The 24,969-nt window shown below is 60.0% G+C and overlaps 1 protein-coding gene across 1 annotated transcript; it reads right to left on the reverse strand.

Moving 5' to 3' along the window:
• Positions 1-1,213: 1,213 nt before the first annotated feature.
• On the reverse strand, positions 1,214-23,842 carry IL10RB (interleukin 10 receptor subunit beta). Its single transcript, XM_070407279.1, has 7 exons — positions 23,711-23,842; positions 21,829-21,952; positions 18,153-18,310; positions 14,669-14,835; positions 10,847-10,994; positions 7,001-7,161; positions 1,214-1,933 (listed from the first exon to the last, which is right to left on the reverse strand). Exons 1-7 carry the CDS (start codon positions 23,757-23,759, stop codon positions 1,754-1,756), a joined length of 987 nt encoding a protein of 328 aa, XP_070263380.1. The 5' UTR covers positions 23,760-23,842; the 3' UTR covers positions 1,214-1,753.
• Positions 23,843-24,969: the final 1,127 nt, after the last annotated feature.

Raw genomic sequence — 24,969 nt, forward strand, 5'->3', positions numbered from 1 at the left:
CTCTGTCCACTCCTCCCTGGGAACCCACAGAGCGTGCCTCTCTCTTTAATGTTTTTATTGCTGTCAGAGAGGAAGGGCGAGAGAGGGCGAGGGCTTCATGCAAGGATGCTCCTCAGACGGAGGGAGGGTTCAGGCAGATCAGCAGGGAGGATGCGGAGGGACCAGGGCAGGGGAGGGTGCTGAGGGGCAGCTCCTTTCTTCTCCAGAGCTGATGTCCCCAGGCCGCCCGTCACCCCTGGGGGCGGAGCCTGCGGGAGGAAGACAAGCAGTTTCTCCCTCGGGAGACAAGCCCCAGCTAGAGTGGGGGCCCTGAGAGCTGAAAGCCCGGTGGTCACTCCCTCACAATCCGCGGTGGAAAATAATGTTAAAATTCTGCACCGTAAAATGACACAGACGTCTGGCCTCCACCCAGGCGCGTCGTTTAAAAACGCCGTTATTTCAGGTTGTGTTTTTCCTCTTTGGGGGCCTTTGAATCTGCTTTGCTGGGCGATGTGGCACAGGGAAGCGGGGTGTGTGGCAGAGCTGTTTGTGGAGTTCAGGTCACACCTGTGAGAGTATGTTTCAGGTAAGAACAGCTTTGTGGAGTGCCTACTGTGTGCGGGAGCAAAAGCACCTACTGTGTGCGGGCAGCAGGAGTGCCTACTGTGTGTGGGCAGTGGGAGGGCCTTCTGTGTGTGGGCAGCAGGAGTGCCTACTGTGTGTGGGCAGTGGGAGGGCCTACTGGGTATGGGCAGTGGGAGTGCCTACTGTGTGCAGGGAGCGGGAGCACCTACTGTGTGTAGGCAGCGGGAAGGCGTCTTAACGAGTGCACTGAGCCTAAGGTCTTTGCCTCCCTCGTCCAGGTGGGGAAACGGCTCCCAGCAGACAGCAGGCAGGACTACCAAATACCCGCTGAGTGAATGGACATAAAAAATGACAGCAAGCCCTGGCCAGTGTGGCTCAGTGGATAGAGCATCGACCTGTGGACTGAAGGGTCCCGGGTTCGACTCCGGACAAGGGCATGTACCTCGGTTACAGTCTCGATCCCTGGGCCTGGTCAGGGCGCATGCAGGAGGCAACCAACGGATGCGTCTCTCTCACATTGATGTTATCTCTGTATCTCTCCCCCTCCCTTCCATTCTCTCTAAAAATCAATGGAAGAAAACAAACAAACAAACAAAAAAAGAGATAAGATCAAAATCAATGGAGAAATGATGAGGAATAACTAAAATAATAATAACCAAAATAATAATAATTAATAATAATAATTAATAAAGAAGGCCTGCAAGAGCCTCGTGCAGGCGACAGCTCTGCGGTGTGGCATCGTGAGCACATGGGGACCAGAGAGGAGGCCTTTATTGGAGCGCCGGCCCCACGGAGAACAGGGGGAACATGACCCCGAGTCCGCGCTGTCCAGCGCCGTTTCCCGATGGCCTGTGGGCGGTCGGGCGGTCGGTTGGATCTTACAGGATCCACTCTTCTCCCTCAGGCCAGTACTTTTATTTCTCACAACTGAGGCGTGTTCCTGTGTCAGTGAGCCGAGAGGCTGAGCAGCATGGCCCCTGTGGCGACTGCTTACTCACTGCGGCCTCTGTGAGCAGCCGGTCCCCCGCGAGGAGTCCTCGGGCCGAGTGGCCATTGTCAGGTAAACCCAGGCTTGGGTTCGAGGCTCCGGACCTGGCCCAGCGTCTGAGTCCTGGGCTGGGGTCTCGGCCTCGTCGCTGGTCGCCCTCAGAGGCAGCGCTGAGCAGTGGGGTGTACCCCTCCCCAGGGACTAGCTGGAGGGCAGGCCCTGCCCCGACGGGGTCCCGAGGCCGCTGTCCCCCGGGGGCTGCTGGCTGCTTTCCGAGACTTCGACGTCGGTGACGACACTCAGTTTGTCGAAAACCTCATTCTGGTCCGAGGGCGGGAAGGAGAGGAGCAGGAGCCGGGTGTGCTGGGGGCGGCTCAGGAACTGCGGGGAGAGGAGGAGAGAGCGAGTGACGGGCCCCTCTGGGCTCAGAGCTCTTACCGGACTCCGGGCTGGAAAACGCGGCTTTACGTCTATTTGTTTTGTTAATCCTCACCCGAGGATATTTTCCCATTGATTTCAGGGAGGGTGGGAGAGAGAGGGAGAGACAGAGAGAAACATCGATGTGAGAGGAACACATCGATTGGTTGCCTCCTGCACCCGCCCCGACCAGGGCCTGGGCCGGGGAGGAGCCAGCCACCGAGGTGCGTGCTCTTGACTGGAATCGAACCCAGGACCCTTCAGTCCGCAGGCTGACGCTCTATCCACTGAGCCATACTGGCTAGGACTGGAAAACACGGTTTTAAAAAATATGACAAGAACAGTATGAGAGTTTCTCACAAAATTAATGACGCATGTGACCCAGCGATCCTTCCCGGGAGCCCCCCAGAGACCTGAGGCAGGGTCTCGAAGAGGTATCCGCACCCCCAAGTTCACGGCAACCTTCGCGGCCGCAGCAAAGAAATGAAAACAACCCAGGTGCCCACTGGCAGCTAAACGGATACACAACGTGTGGTCCATCCACACAAGGGACATTATTCAGCCTTAGAAGGGAAGGAAGTTCTGCCGGCCGGTGTGGCTCAGTGCTTGAGTGTTGAGCTGTGTCTCAGTGCGATTCCCAGGCAGGGCACATGCCCTGTTGCGGGCTCGATCCCCAGTAGGGGGCATGCAGGAGGCAGCCGATCAGTGATTCTCTCTCATCGTTGATGTTTCTCTCTCTCTCCCTCTCCCTTCCTCTCTGAAGTCAATAAAAATATATTAAAAAGAGAAACGACAAATCGGCACCTCGTTTTCCGAGGGACCGCCTGCAGGTGCCTGGGAGGAGGTTTGGTGCCAGTCACACTGCTGCTGCCCTGACACAGCCCACGCGCCGTCTCCTCCAGGAAGCAGGGCTGTGCGGGCATCGGGGAGGCGGAGTGGAGGGGGCGCGGGGGGCGGGGGGAGTGTCCTCAGGCTGAGCCAGGGCCTCGGGTGCTCCCAGCATCCTGTGTCCCTGGAGTCGGCCCTCAGTCCCCCCGTCCAGCTGGGGAGCCACCAGCCCACCCGAGACGCAGCTGGTCCCCATCGGCAGGTGCGCTAAGCGCGAAGCACACGCCAGGCTCCGAGGCCGGGGTGGGAAAGGAGGTGTTTCAGTCGTGGCCTCAGCCCTGGCTGCCTGTGAGGCCTTTCGGCTGTGCTGGGTCCCGTACAACACGTTACAACTAGTGTTGCCTGCCCCTACCACTTTGGAAACGGTGGCTCCTGACAAGTTAAAGCCCGCGTGGCCTGCGCTGTGTGTCCACCGCGCATGTTATGGACACGGACTCCTCACGGCAGCCGGCCGCGTCGGGCCGGAGCCATCGTCCAGTCATCCTGGGTCCGGCTCTTTGGTTCCTGAACTGCCTGCTGACTTCGCGGCTGCACTTCTATCCCCGGGGGCCACGGCGCTCTTCATCTCCAGGGGGAGACGGAGGAGCCTTCTTCAGAGCTCTGCGCGCCCACCGTCCCCAGCCTGTTCCTCGTCCCCCCCAGGCCAGAGGGGGGCCCCTCCCGGACGCGTCCCTGTGCAGGTCGCTGCTAAGGAGGAGGATGGAGCTGAGTTTGGCTCCACTTGGCCGCCCTCCTGAAGGTGACACCTCACGGCTGTGCGTCCTGGTGAGGCCTGTGTCTGCTCTGTACCTGGGCTCTTTCCAGCCTTCCACCCGTTACTTCCCACCGAGTTGAAGTTTTATTCCGTACCTAGAGGCCTGGTGCATGAAATTCGTGCACGGGAGTGGGGTGAGGGGGTCCCTCAGCCTGGACTGCGCCCTCTTGCAATCTGGGACCCCTCGGGTAGGGCCCCCAGGCCTGGCCGGCGATCAGGGCCCACCAGGACTTTCCTTCCCCAGCCCGCCGCTGCCACTGCTCGCCATCTGTGCAGCACGGCCTCCCCGCCTCCCTCGCCCCCGGCCACGGGTTGCCTCCCTCTGCGGGTGACAGGTGTGGGGTGTGACTGCTTGGCTGGCCTGGGCCTCCCTCTGCGGGCGATCAATTGCAGGGCGCCCAGATTGATCACCCCGCAGAGAGAGGCCCCGCCCACCTGCCGCAGCACCACCAGCCGGTGGCCGGGGCCTCCCTCTGCTGGGCGATCGATCGTGGGGCTCCGTGATCGATGGCTCCGCAGAGGGAGGCCCTGAGATCGATCGTCCAGCAGGGGAGGTCCAGGCTACCCGACCGGGATTCCGCGATCGATCGCTGTGCCGGCTGGTGGCCTGGGCCTCCCTCTGTGGGGCGATCATGGAGTGATGGCGGGGCCCCCCTGACCAATCACACTGCACCCGCCTTGGCTGGCCTGGCCCAGTGTTTGTCATAGCACGGTCGTCCGGAAGGTCGTCCAGACGGTTGTTCTGCTGTTTGGTCACCCAGTCAGTTTGCATATTATGCTTTTATTATTATAGATAGTTGACCTGTTGTAGCAACATAATGTGACCTCACTGGGCCCTGACATGACTGATCTCAGCTGCCGGCTGCACTGCCCACTGGGGTGGCCCCAGGATCTGCCCGGGGGAGGGCGAGGGAAGCATGTCCGATCTCTGGTACGTCAAGGTGGAGGCTGGTGGAAAGGGGACGCTCCCCCATCCTCAGGCCCAGGGTGCAGAGAATGGACTAGACGCTGTGTCGATTCTCCTGGAAAAGGGGCCGAGCGAGAGCAGGGGGACGTGCTCGGGCTCAGGAGCGCACCCACCAGGCGGCTCTGCTGGCTGGGCCCGGAGCTGGTGGTGGCGCAGTGCACCCCAGCTGCATGCAGCTCACGGCGCAACTCCCCACCCCAGCAACTCTCCCAGCCCGGCAGCATTCCCTGGTGGTGGGGGGAGGGCGACCCTCTGCATTGCAGTCCGGGGAGAGCGTCTGGGAGGAGCCTGACCTGCACCCAGCTCCTGGGCCCCGCGGGCCCTTGTCCAGCAGCCCCGCCTGTTTCTCAGCTGCTACAGGGCTGGCGCCTGGTCACGTCTGCAGAGCTGTCCAGCCCTGGAGGCTGGGGGGAGGGTGTGGGGGGAGGGGAGCTCCACTTTGATTGTCACAGAGCCCCCACCCCTCCTTTCCTGCCCAACGGACTCTTTGATGGCGAAGCCCGGAGCAAAAATAACACAATAGTGTGGCTTCCTCTTGGTTCTCATTTACAAGGCACCCTCTGCCCAGAGGAAGGTGCTTTTCCTGCTGCAAATGCGGTTCCACCTTTCACCTCTAGAAGATTCTTTTTTCTAAAAATTACTCTGTTTAATTATTTTATTGCTTTTTAGAGACAGAGGAAGGGAGAGGGAGAGAGAGAGAGAGAAACATCAATGATAAAAGAGAATCACGGATCGGCTGCCTCCTGCACGTCCCACACTGGGGTGGAGCCCGCCATCGAACTGTGACCTCCTGGTTCACAGGTCAACGCCCAACCTCTGAGCCACACGGGTCTGCCTAGCTTTGGAGTTTTAAGTGGTTATTTATTTTTTTTAAATATATTTTATTGATTTTTTACAGAGAGGAAGGGAGAGAGATAGAGAGCCAGAAACATCGATGAGAGAGAAACATCGATCAGCTGCCTCCTGCACACCTCCTACTGGGGATGTGCCCGCAACCCAGGTACATGCCCTTGACCGGAATCGAACCTGGGACCTTTCAGTCCGCAGGTCGACGCTCCATCCACTGAGCCAAAACAGTCAGGGCTTAAGTGGTCATTTTTAAGTGGTTACATAAATATCTACATAAAATCTCCGTCTTGCCTCTTGACCTGCAAAGCCTAAAATATTTGGCTTCTGGCCCTTTAAAAGTATCTGCTGACCTCGGTGGACAGGATTCCCGCAGGAGACACAGCAGAAGCCCGTGGGACCCCAAGTCAGGGCTGCCCCTCCTCACGCCAGGCCCCTCTGGCCAAGAAACCAGTCGGCAAGGAACGGAGTCGCCACCCTGGTCGCCAGGGGCAGGAAAGGCTGCGTCCACGGGTGGCACTGGGGTCATGGGGCGTCTCCCGGTGGTGCCCGCCCAGTTCTGGAGGCGGAGGTTACAGGCCACAGCCACGGCCGGAAGGATGGTCGGAGGTGCAGCCCTACCTTCTTCGGGACGCCGGGCGGGGGGGGGGGGGGGGGGGGAGCACTCACCCCTGGGCGCCCAGAGCCTGCTGGCTGCTGACACAGCTGAGTGGTCCCCTTGCCGGTAGCCCCCTCCTGGGCGTAGCCACCCCCCCCCCCCGGGAATGTGGGGCTCACAGGCCCTCTGGCCTCAGCGCGGGGCACCTCCAAGAGCCGTCCCAGCTCCAGGGCCCCCAGACCGGCTGAGGCCGCTGCTATGACTGCATCCCAGCTCTGTGCCCCCACTCCTGCTGCCCTGCACCCCTAGAGGCACTATTCCCTGCTTTCTTCTCTCTCTCTCTTTTTTTTAGAGAGGGAGAGAGAGTGAGAGAGAGAGGCAGGGAGAGAGAGAGAGAGAGAGAAAGGTCAATGATGAGAGAATCACTGATCGGCCGCCTCCTGCACACCTTCCCTGGGGATCCAGCCCACAACCAGGCCTGTGCCCTTGACCGGAATCGAACTGGGACCTTTCAGCCCGCAGGGCGATGCTCTATCCACTGAGCCACGCTGGCTAGGGCACCTGCTTTTACTCTAAGTGCCTGCACATGGCCGGGTCCTCCCGGCTCCATCCGGACTCAGCCTCGCCCCTTAGCCCCTGGACCAGCCCCGAGTCTAGGATACAGGCCCCCATTCCAGTCACTCAGGCATCCGGCTCCCAGCGGGTTGCCGGCCCGGAGCCGAGGGTTTTCCCTTTCTTCCTCCCAGTTCCACGAGCACCGCCTTCCTGTCCCAGAGCCCTCGGCACCTTGGCTCCCGGACGACCTGGGGCTCAGGCAGGGCAGGTCCGAAAGGGCACCACCTGGGGGGGGGGGGGACAGCTTCTGGGACGACCTCTGCCCCTCCCTTCGGGCCAGGCAGGACCAGCGGGCGCCCTGCAGGCCTGACCGGCTCAGGAGGAAGCTCCCTGCACCCGGCACCCCCGCCCCCCACCACCTACCTCCTTCAGGTGCTGCGGGAGCGCGTTGCCCGGGGAGAAGGTGTACTTGGTGCCCTTGTAGACGCTCCACAGCAGTGCGAAGCAGCCGGCCAGCAGCAGGCAGGCCGCCAACACCAAGGCCCCCAGGACCAAGGCCACCACGATCCAGGAGGGGGCGCTGTCTGCAGGGAGACAGCAAGGGTTACATTCTTTCCCTACCAAGTGGCTCACAGCCACCTGACACTATCCGCACGGCCACCCTAACACTGTCCCCACAGCCACCTAACACTGTCCCCACGGCCACACTAACACTGTCCGCACGGCCACCCTAACACTGTCCCCACAGCCACCTGACACTGTCCCCACGGCCACCTAACACTGTCCCCACGGCCACCTGACACTGTCCCCACAGCCACCCTAACACTGTCCCCACGGCCACCCTAACACTGTCCTTACAGCCACTGAACACTGTCCCCACGGCCACCTAACACTGTCCCCACAGCCACCCTAACACTGTCCCCACGGCCACCCTAACACTGTCCTTACAGCCACTGAACACTGTCCCCACGGCCACCTAACACTGTCCCCACAGCCACCCTAACACTGTCCCCACAGCCACCCTAACAATGTCCCCACGGCCACCTAACACTGTCCTTACAGCCACCCTAACACTGTCCTTACAGCAACCCTAACACTGTCCCCACCACTGGATCCCGGCACACCCGGGAGCAGGGCCCACCCATTCATCCCAGGAGGTGGGGGTTGGGGGGGAAGAAATCCAGCAGGTGTTTGAGGACCCAGCATCCTTTTCCGAGCTTGGTTTCAGCCACGGGGCGCGCACACACACGCACGCACACACACGCGCGCGCGCACACACACACAGGCGCGCACACACACACACACACCAAGCCAGAACTCGATGCCCTCGCCCCCTCGCCGTGGCAGGGAGCCCCTGTTCTGGAAAAACCTCTTGTCCCCGGGCCGGAGCCCCACTCAGACACACACCACAGCCTGGCGAGGACCCCGAGGGCAAAGAGGGCGAGAGGACCTGCTTCCCGCAGGCCCGGGGCTCAGCCCCCCACTCGCCCTGGCACAGCGCCCGGTGCTCAGCTCCGCCCACCACGGCGCGGACCGCGTCTCTGTTTCATCCGCAGGGACAGGACGTCGCCTGTGCCACCCGGGGAACTGGCCTGCGGGAGGAAGCACAGTGCAGGCGGCCTGGGCTCTGCCACTGACCAGCGGAGGGAGCGACAGGGCGTCAGCTCACCCTCCGAACCCCCCTTTCCTCCGGGAGAAGCAAAGACCTTACAAAGCACGCAGGGAAAACGGTGGCGAGCTTTAAGCGAGGCCGCCCCGTCTGAACAAACCTCGAGTGGTGTGTGGCCAACGCCCCTTTCAACGGGTCATCCTTCCCCTTTTCTTGTAGAAAATGTTGCTTTTCGTTAGTTAATGGGTGATCATTTATCGACCCCAAATACTTGAGAAATTGTTCTTTTTGATCAAGTTACGTGGCTCCTACCAAGCTGGATGGTCTACCAGCCGTGGGCAAACTACGGCCCGCGGGCCGGATCCGGCCGTTTGAAATGAATAAAACTAAAAAAAAAAAAAGACCGTACCCTTTTATGTAATGATGTTTACTTTGAATTTATATTAGTTCACACAAACACTCCATCCATGCTTTTGTTCCGGCCTCCGGTCCAGATTAAGAACCCATTGTGGCCCTCGAGTCAAAAAGTTTGCCCACCCCTGGGTAACCCGTTAGGAACACTCGGCGCTGTGGTTTTACTGCGATCTGAGGAGCAGCAACAAGGCCTGGCATACACGCAGGGCTCGCTGCTCTGCGCCCTTCTGATTCCTCCCATTTCACAGGTGCGGCCGCGGAGGCACAGGCCTGCTAGGACCTGGCCCGGGGCACAGGAGGTTGGCGTTCACCGCGGGAGGGATGGGGTGTGGGGACAGCCGGGCCCTGCGTGACGCTGTGGGAAGGCAGATGGCAAGTGTTTAGAGGAAAGAGGGGTGATTGCAAGGCCAGGGGTTCTAGTGACTCTGCAGGGTGGGGGCCCCCGAGGTTCAGCCCAGATGACTCCTGAGAGGAGTAAAGGGAGGAAAACCGCAGAGGGGGTCTGGGACCGGGTGGTGCCCGAGGGCTGGCGGCTGTTACCTGAAGGTGCGGCCGAGACCAGGGGAGGGGCAGGCAGGTCCCCTCGCCACTGACCGTGGGCGGGGGACGGGGACAAGGGGGCGCGGTAGTGGAGGGGCAGCAGGAAGAGAAAGGAGGGTGGCCAGGGAACCCCCCCCCACCTCCCCCAGAGGCAGCAGCCTTCCCGCCCTCCGACGAGGCTGCCGGTCACGGTCACGAGCCCGGGACAGGACGGGGCAGGAGTCCCGCATCCGCGCCAACCGCTTGTGCATTGACGAAAGCAGAGAAAAAGCCCAGATGATTCCGAAGCCACAGGTCAATGAGCTTGAGGCCGCTCCCGGAAACAACACAAACATTCCAGAATAGATCACAGTGGCACCCTCACGCCCTCGCCCTTCTAGATGAGGGCGGAAACTCGAAGCACAGCAGCCGGCACCCCAAGGAGTGAGCGCCCAGCGGCTGCCTCCCGTGGGACGAGGTTAACCACAGGTCAAGTGGGCCCGTCGCGGGCAGGTGTGGCGAGCCCTCCAAGAAGGCGTGGGAAGATCAAATGCGCTAAGAATGCGGACACCGGGGCGAGAAGGAAACACCACCCTCCTCAGGCACCCGGGGTGCAGGCTCTCAGCCTGAGAGTCCCCGAGGCCTCAGAGCACAGTTGCGCAACACGGCCCCGGGCCCCGGTGTCCATTTCAGCTGGGATTTGCAAAGTCTTTCCCAGGCTTTGTGGATGAGTACAGCCAAGTAGCTTCCGTAACAGCCCGGCCGATCCAGAGGGGCCGGCGCCCTGCAGGCGGGTGGTGCGAAGCCGGGGGTGGGGGGGTTTGGGGGGGTGCCCTGGAGCACACCAACCTCTGACTCTGAGGACCAGGGGGCGAGGGTCCCGCCGCTCCTCTGGGCAAAGCCGCAGGTGAGATAAAGCAAAATGGGGCGAGAGATGAGTTCAGTGACAAACACCAGCCTTTAGCTACGAAGAACCCGAGGGGCCGACACGCTGAGCCAGCGGGGACCAGCTGGAACCGTCAGGAACGTCGGCCACACCGTTCACCGCGCCGGCTTTGCTCCGAGGAGAGACGGCGCCTGCCCCCCTGGCTGGCGGCTGCACCCAGGACCCGGGGGCGCACCTGGGAGTGCGGGCTGTCCTCCCCGTCGGGGATCTGCCGAGACCGTGGAAGGATGAACAGCCTGTAGCAGAAACCAGAGCCGCCAGCCCTTTGAAGGCCCCGGGCCTTGGCACACCCACAGGCCTTTGCCAGTCTCCACGATGCCTGACCGGTAAACTGCTCATTTGCCCTTTTGCCTCCTTCCCACGTAACCCGAGTCCTTCTTCCAAACAAGCAGCGGGCTTGGGGGGTGCAGAGCAGGTTTTGTGGGTGACCCCCGGCTCTCCCGCGCTGCTGGCAGGATCGGAATAAACGCTCATCTAGGATTCAACCCCGTCTCTGCTGAACTGGCTCAGGGAGTGACAGGCAGCCGGACCCTGGCTGTCCGGTGACAGACGCAGCGGCAGTGCCCTGGGACCCGCACAGGGACAGCCCAGGGCAGGCCTCCCTCTCGGAGGGATTGGCTGTTACTGTGGCCCCAGCCCGGGCGCCCTGCTCCCAGGAGCACGGAGCCCACCAGGCAGGGACCTGGGGAGCCGGGGCTGCACGGGGACGTGGAGGGGCCGCCCGCCCGCACGGCGGCGCGTGTACGGCTCTCGGAAATGTCGCGGGAGAGCGCAGACTCACCGTCGCTGACGGTTCCCTCGCAGACGGGCTCGCTCCACTGCCCGGTTTTGTTCCGATCGGGAAGGAAGCCCTGGACTTGAACACAGTAGGTGGTCCACGGCTCCAGGTTCCTGAGGACCTCGAAGTCATACTGACAAGTCACTGGATACTAGTCAGGGAGACAAAGATAAGAACAGGCCTCAGCGGGGGAGGGACATGGGGCCCCCCTCCCCCTGCACCCCCCTCCCAGGTATAATCTGAACGTCAGGCTCAAGGCAGGAAGATGAAGGGACCACGCACGTCTCCCCGTTCATCCCGGGGTCCCTTCTGAGAGGGGGGCAAGCACTGACTGATCCTCACATACGTGTTTCTTGTTAATCCTCGTCTGAGGGTATTTTTCCATTGATTTTTAGAGCGAGTGAGAGAGAAAGACAGAGAGAACATCGATATGAGAGAGACACATCGAATGGTTGCCTCCTGCAGGAGCCCCAACCAGGCCTGGGCCAGGAGGAGCCTGCAACCAAGGTATGTGCCCTTGACCGGAATCGAACCCGGGACCCTTGGTCTGCAGGCCGGCCCTCTATCCACTGAGCCACACTGGCCAGGGCACAGATGTGTTTCTTCAATTCTTTAGTTTAAACGACACACAAACCATCCCACTTCCTTTTCAAAAAGGATCTACTAGTTGTACACGTTGCATTGTGCACCCCCATTCCCCCCCAGTTCACACGCTGAGTCCTAACCCCTGTGCCTTAGAGAGAGACCCAGTTGGATGCAGTGTGGGCTTTACAGGGACAGTCAGGGTACAATGACATCCTTAGGAGGCCATCAGGCTAAGAGGATGCCAGCATGACCTGTGTCCTTACACGAAGAGGACGTGTGGACACAGACACGCACACAGGGAGGCGGCCGAGTGAAGACGAGGGCAGAGATGGGAGCGATGCTGCTACAGGCCCAGGAGCCAAAGGTTATCAGCGACCAGCAGAGGCTGGGGAGGGGCCTGGAGCAGCCGGTCCCTCAGCCTCGAGGGACCCAGCCCTGCAGATGCCGGGACCTGACCTCCAGCCTCCAGAACCTGGAGGCCATCACCCTGTTCCTGAGGTCGCCGCCTGGGGTGTTTTGTTACAGCAGCCCGAGCTGACTGATACACGGTCACCTACAGTGAGACTCAGCGTGACTTTCTTTCCAAGTCAGGAGTCTGAGCCTGAGCCTAGCTGCTGGGGTTCCCTCTGCTCGTGCACCCAGGGTGCCCCCCGCCCAGTGGCCCACCTCACCCGCAGGGCCCACACCACCGCCTGCCTGGAGGGGGCCTCCCCGACTCCTCTTAGCTCGATCTGAATGTAAAACATCACGACTGAATCTGAGAATCCAAAGCCGTTTCTGGCAAAACACAGGGGGCGAGGAGCACCTGCTCCTTGCATGTCCTTCCTGTTGGAACTGCCTATGAAAGGGGCCACGGAAAGTCTGTCACAGACACGGGAACGTCCACGGAAAGTGAGCGCAGACCTGTGCTGTGCTGGGAGCTGGTTATTTTCTTTGGGGGTTGGGTTGATCGGCATCTTGCTGATATCCCTTTACTGCATGAGAAGCTGAATCCACGGAGGGAAGGAATTGGATTATACCCGTCGGATACATGAAGGGTATGGTGTGACTCCGAATAATTAAAACCAAGAAGAAAAGCCCCAGCTCCTGGCTTTCGTTTCTGGAAATCCAATCCCTCTGGCACCGTGTGATGCTCTTGTCAAAGGCGACCCTGGGAGGCAGAGCGGGAGCGGCGGGGGGGGGGGGGGGGGGGGGGGGGGGCGGCGTGGGGCCCCTCCCATGGCTTCTCCAGCCCTCCTTCCCTCTGGGCAACTTCTGGCTGCACTTTCCCCTCTCTCCCATCAGGAAGCAATAGCGTTTCTAAAGCCGAGTCTGCTATCAGTTAGGGACCTAACTCGGGCCTCTGGAAGCATCTGAGGCGAGAAGAGACCACAGGGTCCTGTTCGCGGGGCGGGGGGGGGGGGCGGGGGGGCGGAGGACGGCTGCCTCGGCAGAAAACCACAGACGGGGGGCTTATAACAAGTGTCCTCACAGCTCTGAGGCTGGAGTCCAGGTCCAGGTGCCAGCAGGCCTGTGTCCGGTGGGGACGCACTTTCCTCGGGGTCCTCAAAGGGCGGGAGGGGCGAGGAGTCTCCGGGCCTCGTTCATAAAAGCTCCCCCTTCACGACCTGATCACCCCTCCTCCTGCCACCATCCCACGAGGGCTTGCGTTTCGACAGGTGGACTCGGGGTGGAGGACACAGACGTCCAGCCACAGCGCAGATCAACCGGCAGTGGCTGAGCACCGACCCAGGAACCAGGAGGTCACAGTTCGATTCCCGGTCAGGGCACAGGCCCGGGTTGCGGGCTCCATCCCCATCGTATAGGAGGCAGCCAATCAATGATCCTCTCTCATCATTGATGTTTCTCTCTCTCTCTCTCTCCCTGTCCCTTCCTCTCTGGAATTAATTAAAAAATATACATTTTTGCCGAAACTGGTTTGGCTCAGTGGATAGAGCGTCGGCCTGCGGACTGAAGGGTCCCAGGTTTAATTCCGGTCAAGGGCATGTACCTGGGTTGCGGGCACATCCCCAGTGGGGGGTGTGCAGGAGGCAGCTGATCGATGTCTCTCTCTCATCGATGTTTCTAACTCTCTATCTCTCTCCCTTCCTCTCTGTGAAAAATCAATAAAATATATTTAAAAATATATATATATACATTTTTATAAAAAACGAAGGTGGATATCTAACATACTTTAATGGAGCATTTTCTGGGGGGAAAAGTTAACTTGAAAGTTTGTGGGGCGCGATGCAGTACGTACACGTAAATTTAATGACAACATTCCTTAGACAACACACATGGCTGAACCTTTGCCGCCGAACGCTTGGGTAATAAAATCAACATCGGTGCAGAGGAGATAGGACCCACGTAGCGTAAGGGACATAAGCGCAGGTACGTCCGTTTACGGCCACATGTGGCTGTCGGCTCAGAAGCACTAGAATGAGAATAAAGCTGACCCAGGACGGGGGAAACCACCTTCACACGTCTGCATCCGAGGAAGGGGCCCCGGGTGCTGCCCCCACGCTGGCCTGGCGACGGAGCGTGGCCCGGGTTCTGCTGGTGTCCTCCAGCCCCCAACCACCCCAAGCCGCGGCTGTCTCCCGCTGTGCTGACGGAGTGGGTCACTGTGGCCGCGGTGCAGACATGAGGAAGCTGAGGTCAAGCATGTGACCAGAGTCGCTCGGTGGCAGGGGCCACGTCCCAACAGGTCTTCCCACCCCAGCCCGTGTTTTGAAAGGGATTGTCCCCCAAAGGGGGGGGCGCTGGGGAAAAGTGGCCGCAGCAGGTACCACGTGACACTGCTCAGCCTGGGGGGGGGCTGCCTGGCCGTGGACTGGACTGTCCTGTGGTGTCGGGGGGGCTGAGGGTTCAGGCCACAAAACGGTCGTCATTCAGCGACCGCCTGACTCAGTGGATCACCGACTCAGCCTCTCCAAGGCCCCCAGCCAACCGCTGAGTCAGCGCTGCCTCCGTCCGCAGCTTCCCTTTGGGGAAGGCCCGGGCCTGCTGTCCGGCACCAGCACCCAGGAGGTCTGCTCCGGGCACTTCCCTGGGGCCTGGGAGTGTGAGCCGGGCACCGGTCCTCCCTCAGACCGGGGCTTCGGGTGCTCACAGGCCGCAGGTCCCTGGACCTTAGGGTGCTGCCTCCTTGTAAGGCCCGAGGCCCCCTAGCCCCCTCCCTCCATCCTCATGGCCTCACACCCACACGGAGCCAAGAGCAGGGAGCCTACGTCTGCAATGCCCACGGCCTGCCCAGCTCACCTTGGTGTCCGAGCCGTTCTTCCAATATTGCATGTGATAAAGCCAGGAGCTATAAATGTTCTTCATGGTCCACGTCTCATGTTCATTCCCAATTCTCGGGGCCAAGAAAAGTATGTGTAAGGAATTAGCCAGTGCATCCACCTGCACGCCAGGAGGTCCGATAGTGGCTGAGGATGAGAACAAAGCACAATGACAATCAAAAAAAAAATCATAGTTTGCCCTGACCAGTTTGGCTCAGTGGATAGAGCGTCGGCCTGCGGACTGAAGGGTCCCAGGTTCGATTCCGGTCAAGGGCATGTGCCTTGGTTGCGGGCACATCCCCAGTAGGGAGTGTGCAGGAGGCAGCTGATTGGTGTTTCTCTCATTGATGTTTCTAATTCTTTCTAATTCTCTATTCCCTTTCCCTTCTTCTCTGTAAAAAGTCAATAAAATATATTTTTAAAAAATCATAGTTTAAAAACGTCAACATTTAGTTTCCATAACCATGCAGACCCGTTGGTCTGCTCTTGGATATACCACTGCTCTGAGGGGCCGGAGGCCACAAAACGGTCGTCATTCAGGGACCGCCTGATTCAGTGGATCGCTGACCCAGCCTCTCCAAGGCCTCCAGCCAACCGCTGAGTCAGCTGTGGCTAAGGAGGGCGGCTGGATTTTGTTTCTGAAAAATGAATCTGACAACCTTGGCTTTTTAAATCATTTTGGTTCATCTATATTTGTTATAATTTCCGATGTCTTCCAAACTATTCCAAGTACCTTATTTTGTGTTTCCTGTAAAGACTGCTCCCTGCCCCCCCGCCCCGGCTTACTAGGTTGAATTGGCTTTATCTCCTTGGCTGGGTTAGAAGCTACAGATGGTATTTCTGCTATTTTTAGTGTTTAACAGATACAATTAACCACATACGTTTTCCAATGGAGCCTGAAGTTGTTGCCTTCCAAATGCTCTTTTACTAGACGTGCATAGGGCTGGGGCTCAGCTCCAATGCTACCTCCAAAGCCAGAAGCTGCCCCTCACAGAAGACTGCTCGCCCCGCCTCCCATGTAAAGAGCAGCTCCACCACCTCCCGCCCGGGGGGCCTTGCTTTATTTTCCTGACAGCCACGGCCACTCTGTCATAAGACATGTACCTAGCCCGGCTGGCGTGGCTCAGTGGTTGAGTGTCGACCTATGAACCAGGAGGTCACCACTGGATTCCCGGTCGGGGCACCTGCCCGGGTTGTGGGTTCCATCCCCCGTATGGGGTGTGCAGGGGGCAGCCGATCCATGATTCTCTCTCATCATTTCTGTCTTTAGAAAAGATAATATAACTTGAATAATTTCTGACTCCAGAAATAAGAGTGTTTTGGGGCAGCCTGGGGACTGGGGAAGGGCGGAAGGACACGCCGGCTGCATTCCCTCCCCGAGTGAGCGGAACTGGGGGAGCCCTCAGGGCCCAGGGCAGGGGGTGCGATAGAGACGACCCTCCCAAGTGTGTCTCCCGCCCTGGAAGGCTGCGCTTGAGTCTGTTCATCAGGCCCCTGTAACCTCCCGCAGTGGCTGCACAGCGGTTTAATCAGTTTCCAATCCCTGAGGTCCTGTTACGTTCACCTCATGACCTCTGGGGGGCCCCCGGGACACTCCAGATCGCACCTGGGCACCATGTTCATGCTTCCCAGCCAGCCTGACCCCACACACCCGCCATCTCTGTGTCCACTGCTCTGCCCTTCGTTCTGGGCAAGTGGGCTGTCTGCACCTGGTCTCCCTGTCCCCACACCTGCCTGGAATGCCTCTATTCTTGGTCTCTGTCACATTTCTTTAAGTCCTAATTCCAAACTCACTTCCTCCCAGAAAATGTCCTACAGTCATGCACCGCGTAACGGTGTGTCGGCCAATGTATGACCGTGGCCCCGTAAGATTATAACGAGCTGAAGATTCCCATCGCCCAGGGATGTCAGAGGCATCACGATGTCATAGAGCAACGCGTTACTAACGGGTCTGCGTGATGCTGGTGTCAAAAACCTTTTTTAAAAAGACTGATACAAATGTTATTTATTTATATATACCATGATATACTTCTATTATATTTTTAATTGATTTCAGAGAAGAAGCGAGAGGGAGAGAGAGATAGAAACATCAACGATGAGAATCATTGATTGGCTGCCTCCTGCATACCCCCTACTGGGGATCGAGCCTGCAACCGAGGTCCATGCCCTTGACTGGAATCGAACCTGGGACCCTTCAGTCTGCAGGCCGACGCTCTATCCACTGAGCCAAACCGGCCAGGGCTGGTGTCAAAAAACGTAACTGCACTTCCAGTGGCATGAAAATATTGCCCATACAGTTACGTACGGTACCTAACAGGTGATAATGATAAACAACCGTTACTGGTTCACGTATTCACTGTGCTGTGCCTCTTCCTGCTATTTTAGAGGTACCCTTCCTACTTACGAAATAAAAACGTTCGCTGTAGAACAGTAGCCACGTTACGCCAGAAGTAGCTCCCTACATCTCCCGGCTACAGCATCTCTTGATTGCATCATTTTCTCCCGGGCGTGATGTAACCTGGCGTTTTCTAAACTTAGTGGAGCTACGAGTGCCGTGTTTATCGTGTCTACAGAGGTGGCAGTGACGTCCTTGCCTTCTCGTTCACTCGCCACCCACTCAGCGACTCCCCCCGAGCAGCTGCCAGTCCTGCAGGCTCCGTGCACAGAGAGTCCTACACAGGAGCCGTCTTTACCTTTCATGCCGTATTTTTACTGCACCATTTCTTTCTTTTTTTCCCCCCTTTTCTTTAAAAAATATTTTTATTGATTTCAGAGAAGAAGGGAGAGGGAGAGACAGATAGAAACATCAATGATGAGAGAGAATCACGGACCGGGTGCCTCCTGCGCTGTGGGCATGTGGCCTGAATGGGAACTGAACTGGTAACCCCCTAGTTCCTGGGTCGACACTCAACCGCTGAGCCACCCTGGCTGGGCCTTCTCTGTGTTTAGATACAGATACTCACCGTGCGTCCCACCTGCCCACAGAACTCAGTGTAGCAATGAGCTGGTCAGGCCGTGGCCCAGGAGCCTGGGGCCGGACCACGCGGCCCCGGTGTGCAGCGGGCTGTGCCGTCCAGGCGTGTTAGGGTCTCTGTGGTGACTGCCCACTGAGATCACCTGGCGACACATTTCTCAGGGGTACCCCCTGGCTCAGCGGTGCACGACTGTACGTTAACCATCCAGGTCTTCTCTTGAACAGCCCTGGCCCCAACTCTTCTCACCTTGAAGGCACCCCGCCGCTACATTTCTTCTTAATCCCCTCACTGACTTTCTGCCTGCCCTCCCGTCTCTCCCAGCAGCTTCTTGGAGGCCACAGTCCTCTCTGCTGCGTCTTCCCCAAGTTCCTGGCACAAGGCCATCCACTTTGTGGGCACCCAAAGGATCCTGGCTGACGGGCAGCCGATGGGGAAAACCCTGAGGCGTGGTGAGGACATCGCAACGAAACGGAAAGCAGGGCGACTTACTGTCATCGATGGGACAGAAGGTGACGTTCACCCAGTCGGAGTGCTGGGCCCCGAGCTCGGCCCGGACGCGCAGGGTGTGGTCGCCGTACTTGGAGAGCTCCGAGAAGTCGCACTGCGTGGCTGCGGTGCCCACACACCTGTCCTGGAACTTCCTGTAACTACAGAACCGGAGACAGGACGCCCGAGGCTGTAACTCACCGACGGGCGGCCTCCTGCACGCCCCCCCACTGGGGATCCAGCCGGCAACCCAGGCATGCGACCTTGACCGGAATCGAACTGTGACCTCCTAGTTCATAGGTCACCACGGAGCCACGCCAGCCAGGGGAGCAAGCAAATTCTTCATCATCAAAGTTGACGACTAGGATGCATCATTTATGAGCATTTCACACACTGAGTCCCATGGGACTTCGATGCGCCTAGAGCAGTGGTTCTCAACCTTCTGGCCCTTTACATACAGTTCCTCATGTGGAGACCCCCAACCATAAAATTATTTTCGTTGCTACTTCATAACTGTCATGTTGCTACTGTTATGAATCATAATGTAAATATCTGATATGCAGCATAGTCTCAGGCGACCCCTGTGAAAGGGTCGTTCGACCGCCAAAGGGGTCGCGACCCACAGGTTGAGAACCGCTGTCCTAGAGCTATTTCAAAAATGGTCCATTCCAGCCTGGTTGGCGTGGCTCCGTGGTGGAGTGTTGACCTGTGAACCAGGAGGTCTAGGATTCCGGGTCAGGGCACAGGCCCAGGTTTTGGGCTCAAGTCCCAGTAGGGGCCGTGCAGGAGGCAGCCGATCAATGATTCTCATCATTGATGTTTCTATCTTTCTCTCCCTCTCTGAACTCAATAAAAATATGTTTTTAAAAATGGTCAGTCCCAGCCCTAGCCGGTTTGGTTCAGTGGATAGAGCGTTGGCCTGCGGACTGAAGGGTCCTGGGTTCGATTCCCGTCAAGGGCACATGCCTGGGTTGTGGGTTCGATCCCCAGTAGGGGGTGTGCAGGAGGCATCTCTCATCATTGATGTTTCTCTCTCTCTCTCCCTTTCCCTTCCTCTCTGAAATCAATAAAAATATATTTAAAAAAAAGAAAAAAGGTCTGTTCCAGGGTCAAACAATTTGGGGCAAAAACTGGGTTGAACGTGGAGAGGTGCCTGTGTTCACAACAGAATTTCTGAGACAAGCATCCCACACACGTGACGAAGGCAGCCGCCTCCCGGTTGTGCGCTCTGAGAACGGGCACACGGCTGTGCGAGGTGGATGCACACGGATCCGCCGCAACAAGCACATGACAGTGATTTTGAGTAACGTCCTGTGCGTGACCGCTGTGATCACCCTGGAAAAATGGGAAACAATTGGTTGACCTCCGCTCCACGCCCTGACACCAGCCACGGAGGGAAGGGGGGCCGACAGGTGAAGCGGCAAAACAGGGGTGTTCTGGAGCCCACCCAGGTGTGTGACTTCTCCTCCCCGCAGCCCCGAAGGGAGGGGCACTGAGCTCCACCTGCCCGAGGAGAGCCAGGCTCCGTCCCACCGGTTCCTCGCCTGCCCGCCCGTCTGGGCGCCACGGCCGGCGAGGCTGCGCTCGGACGTGACCAGGAAGCTGCTGATAAAACTGCCGACAGCTCACACCTGTCGCATTGGTGTCAGCTGAGCCCTGGGTGTGCTGGCCCCACCCCAGGAGGGCGGCCGAAACGGCCCGTGTCACAGGTGACGCGCAGGCGGGAGAGCTGAGACCCGCCCCACCGTTCGGAAAACCCCAGGGTCCTTTCATTACGGGGGTTCCCTCGCAGGCGGCCCCACTTCAGCTAAACTGAAGCCTCCACTGGGGGGAACACAGAGTATTTCCAAGTGGCTCCGCATAACCCCTCCTCCACCAGGTCACCTTGATCGCATTTAAGAGTTTTCTCCCCATTAAATAGGCAAGTGACCCCTCCCCCATATTTACATTTAATTGTTTAGATGTTTCTACATTAAAATCACGAGTGCCCGCCCCTGCCCCCCCCCCCCCCCCCCGCATGCACACACAGGAGAGTCTGTGCCAGGCACCCCCCACCCCGCCACGGGCGGAATTCTCAGCCAAGTTCCCCAGAGCCAGGGGTCGCTCGGGTGAGAGCTGTGGGTGCTGGCGACGTGGAGCCCGAGACCGTCCCTGCTCTTAGGAAACCAGGGAAACAGGGCAAAGGGCACGTGGGAGCGGCCGGGAGGCTGGGAGCCTGGGGAGAGGCTGCTGGGAAGCTCTCGGGGCTGTGGTCAGCGTGGAATTACCGGGCACGATGGTGAAGAAGAGAGGCGCACCGGGACTGTCCTCACCCTCCCACTCCGCTCCACCAGCAGGCCCGTGTCTTCGAGCGGAAGCTGGGTGCGAGGAGGTGGGGTTCACGGACTCCCGGACCCGCGTTTCCTCCTGCTCCACGCGGGCACCGTGTCTGTGGGCTGCTGTGTCGCCCGCGAGCAGGTGCCGGCTGCCGGCTGCACAGGGGCGTCCCCGCAGGCCGGCCCGTGGCGTGCGGGGCGGCTGCAAAGGGAGGCCGGGCGCAGAGGGAAGCCAGCAGGCAGGCGGCCGGGGAGGTCAGCGCCCCACGGAGATCCTCGGGTCCACACTCACCCCCTCACCTCGCACACCCTGGGCTTTCGGAGACCAGCCTGCTAGGCAGGAGCTGTCTCTGCTCAGTCTCAGGCCACGGCCTCGGAGCTCCCTCTGTGCGAACCGCCTGCACCCACGGCGCGGGGGGGCTTACGGTCTGTTACTGGGGGGAGGGGAGATGGCAGGGGCTTTCGGACTTGGCCTCCACCCTCCTGGACGGCTTCCACCGGGCACTGCCGACTTCTAGCAACACGACTCTAACTGGGGTGCTATCAGCGACAGTTTCTCTTAAAAACATCCATGTGCCTGGCCAGCGCAGCTCAGCGGGTGAGCATCGACCTGTGAACCAGGAGGTCACGGTTCGATTCCCGGTCAGGGCACATGCCTGGGTTGTTGGCTGGATCCCCACTGTGGGGCGTGCAGGAGGCAGCCGATCAACTAGTCTCTCATCACTGATGTTTCTATCCCTCTCTCGCTCTCCCTCCATCTCTGAAATTAATAAAAATAAATTAAAAAAAATAAAAATAGCCCTAGCCAGTATGGCTCAGTGGAGGGAGCCTGCGGACTGAAGGGTCCCAGGTTCGATTCCCAGTCAGGGCACAGGCCCAGGTTACGGGCTGGATCCCCAGTAGGGGGCGGGCAGGAGGCAGCCGATCCATGATTCTCATCATTGATGTTTCTATCTCTCCCTCTCCCTTCCTCTCTGAAATCAATAAAAATATATTTAAAAATAAAATAAAATAAAAAAACTGCGGTTTGTGTCAGTGCCAGAGAGATCTCCTATTAAAAAACACACAAACCCGAGATGCTCGCTTCATCGTTGGGGACCATGTGGCTGACGGCACCCCATCCTGTGATAACACGGCTCCCTCCCCCACCACCCCTGCCACGCCCAACCGGGCACCACGGGGCAGAGTAAGACACGTTTCACCCGTTTGCTGGGACAGCGCTGGAAAGAGGAAGAGGCCGAGGGTGGCTCCGTGGGCAGCCACGGTCACGTGGGTGACGCAGGCGCGGTTCCCGAGGCCCAGCCAGCGCCGGCCCAGGGCCACCATCCTCGCCACCTTCCTGCCACCCCCCCTGCCAGACTCACCTGAGGTACTGAGCTGTGAAAGTCAGAGTCCCGTTGGGAAAAGCAGGCGACTCCCATTCCAGAATGTTCTTGAAATTAACGGAATTCATTCTGACGTTCTCAGGAGGAGGCACCATTCCTAAGGCTGTAAAGATCAAGGGAAAACGGTTGCGACTTCTTCCCTGAAAGGTCACCGCAGCCTGGCCAGCTGGGCCAGTGGTTAGAGCGCCCACCTGTGCACCGAAGGGCTGAGGGTTCGCTTCCCAGTCAAGGTCAAGGACCTGGGTTGCAGGTTCGATCCCTGTTTCCAGTTGGGGCACACGCATGTGGGAGGCAGCCATCAATGTGTCTCTCTCACATTGATGTCTCTCTCTCTCTCTCCCTCTTTCTCCCCTTCCCCCTCCTTTCTACTCTCTCTGAAAATCAACGGAAAAAATATCCTCGGGTGAGGATTAAAAAAAGAAACGTCGCCCAAGAAAACGACCAGGCCCAACCCTCAGGCCTCCCCTACGGCTCCCCGTCTTCCCACGGGTGTGGGGTGAGGGAGAGGGAGGGGTGAGGCGGGCAGGTGGGTTTGGACACACTCCAGAGGCATCGACTCTAGACTTCAGACATGTTTGCTGCGGAGACGGGGAACTTAATCTCCAGCCCTGGCCTGAGCACCCGACGCTGGTGGGGCTGGGGGCCGGGGAGCCGAGGGCCGCACTGCAGCAGCACGAGGCTTGGGGTGCTGGGGACATGCCCCAGGGGTGTCCGGGACAGCAGGATGAGTGGCTCTGAGGCTAGAGGTGGAAATCATTTAAAAACTTGTTACGAGAACATGTCAAACATCATAAAAGCAGAGAGAGGAGAACAGGAACCCCCACTGGTCTGCCACCCAGCAGCGCCCACAGAGGGTCTGAGCCGTGGCCGTGGCTGAGGACGGGTGCGGGAAGGAGGGCCCGGCATGGACCCGGCAGGTGGAGGGTCCCCGTGAGAACAGCGAGGGGAAGGGGACTCTGGGAGGGCACGTGTCCCCGTGTCCCCGTGTCTGGGAGGCCGGGCGCATCTGCCGGAAAGGAAGGAGGGCAGGCCATCCCGAGAGCGTGGGGCCAGGGGGCTGGGACCTCCATGGCCTTGAGTTTTAAATCCTCGCCTGGAGACCACATCTTTCCACACCTCGGAGCCAGGTCTCTCCCCCCAGCAGCCCCGAGGCAGCCGGGCAGGAGGTGGGGGCACCAGTGGGACCCCTGCAGGTGGAAGGGACCCCGGGCCTCAGTTCCGATCCAGCTCCTGAGCCCGCGGTGGCCGCCCCCCTGCCACTCTCCGGGGAGACAGGGGCGGGGGCAGGGGCGGGGGCAGGGCTGCCCCCAAGCCGGGAGGGGGTTCCTGGCCTCCTCTCCTCCGCCACCAGCCCCCAGCACCCCAGCCCCCAGCCCTCACCCAGTCTGTCACCTCCCCGGCTTTGGGGAGCGGGGCTAACCCATCCTCCTGGGGAGCCATTCAGGATAACGCAGCGGTCTCTCCCCCGCGCCCGAGTCTAGTGTCCGCTCTGGCGGGGGGCGGGGTGGGGAGGGGTAAGGGGTGAAGGTGAAGCGGGGTGAAAGGGGCGAGGGGTGGGGGGACCGACTGTGTCGTCCAGGGCGGGAAAGGTGTCCCTGGACTTGGGGTTCGGAGCCAGAGCTTGGAGTTGGGGGCAGAACCAGATGGTGGGTGCTGAGCGCCGAGGGGGCCAGTGAACGCTGGTGAATTGCAGGGTGTCTAAGGGGACCCCTCAGGGTGGCCCTTGGAGTTATCGCTGCCCGACGTCGCCACGGGGCTCCCCGGCGACGGGCCCACGCGGGTCCCGGGCCGCGCGCAGGTGGCCGGGGCGGGGGGAGCGGAGGGGGGAGAAGGGGGGGCCCAGCCCGGGCGCCGCGCTCACCTGTCACCAGCAGGCAGCCGCCCAGCCAGCTCCGGAGGCCGCGCGCCATGGCCCCGGGGTCCCCGCCCCGAGGGCGCTGGGGGCGGCGGGCAGCCCAAGACCCAGCGAGACCGGGACCCAGCGCCGAGGACGCTTCCGGGAACGCGGGGCGGGGCCACTGGCGCCCCTTCTCCGCCCCGCCCCTTTCCCCGCCGCCCCGCCCCTTTCCCCCGCCGCCCCGCCCCTTCCCCTGCCTCCCCGCCGCCCCTGCGCGCCCCTTCCCCGGTGCGCCCCAGAGCCAGAGGCCGCTGTCGCGGGGACGGGCTGGGGGCGCGGACCTAGGAGGGGCCCTGGGCCGCCTTCCGGTGAGTGGAAAACACCGATGTAGTGAAACAGGTTTCGAAACTGGCGCTCAAGGTCCCGGAATGAAGCTCACAGAGGCCAGGCCATCCAGGCGCCACCTGGCTGGGTGTCCCCTGGATCCCTGGCTGACTGTCCCCTGGATCCCTGGCTGGGTGTCTCCTGGATCCCTGGCTGGGTGTCTCCTGGATCCCTGGCTCGGTGTCCCCTGGATCCCTGGCTGGGTGTCTCCTGGCATCACTGGCTGGGTGTCCCCTGGATCCCTGGCTCGGTGTCCCCTGGATCCCTGGCTGGGTGTCTCCTGGATCCCGGGCTGACTGTCCCCTGGATCCCTGGCTGGGTGTCTCCTGGATCCCGGGCTGACTGTCCCCTGGATCCCTGGCTGGGTGTCTCCTGGATCCCCTGGCTGGGTGTCTCCTGGCTCCCTGGCTGGGTGTCTCCTGGCATCACCTGGCTGGGTGTCTCCTGGATCCCTGGCTGACTGTCCCCTGGATCCCTGGCTGGGTGTCCCCTGGATCCCTGGCTGACTGTCCCCTGGATCCCTGGCTGGGTGTCTCCTGGATCCCTGGCTGGGTGTCTCCTGGCATCACTGGCTGGGTGTCCCCTGGATCCCTGGCTGGGTGTCTCCTGGATCCCTGGCTCGGTGTCCCCTGGATCCCTGGCTGGGTGTCTCCTGGATCCCGGGCTGACTGTCCCCTGCATCCCCTGGCTGGGTGTCCCCTGCATCCCCTGGCTGGGTGTCTCCTGGCATCACCTGGTTGGGTGTCTCCTGGATCCCCTGGCTGGGTGTCTCCTGGCACCGTGTTCTCCATGAACCAGCGAGTCCCCGCCCCTTTCCCCGCACACCTGCTGTCTTTATGGCAGTCCATTGGCAAATCCGGTTTCCCCTTCCTCTCCAGGGACAAGCGTCACAGACCCAA

Source organism: Myotis yumanensis, unplaced genomic scaffold (assembly GCF_028538775.1).
Source record: "Myotis yumanensis isolate MYYU_CA2020_CCGP unplaced genomic scaffold, mMyoYum1.0.hap1 SCAF_2, whole genome shotgun sequence".
Classification (NCBI taxonomy): Eukaryota; Metazoa; Chordata; class Mammalia; order Chiroptera; family Vespertilionidae; genus Myotis; species Myotis yumanensis.

Excerpts from the sequence above, each read along its gene's own strand:
- IL10RB (XM_070407279.1), bottom strand. The coding sequence starts at position 23,759 with ATGGCGCGCGGCCTCCGGAGCTGGCTGGGCGGCTGCCTGCTGGTGACA. Across the intron at positions 18,311-21,828 it reads TTCACAGCTCAGTACCTCAG|TTACAGGAAGTTCCAGGACA; the intron begins GTGAGTCTGGCA and ends CCGGTTCTGTAG. Across the intron at positions 7,162-10,846 it reads CGAGGGAACCGTCAGCGACG|ACAGCGCCCCCTCCTGGATC; the intron begins GTGAGTCTGCGC and ends GTCTCCCTGCAG.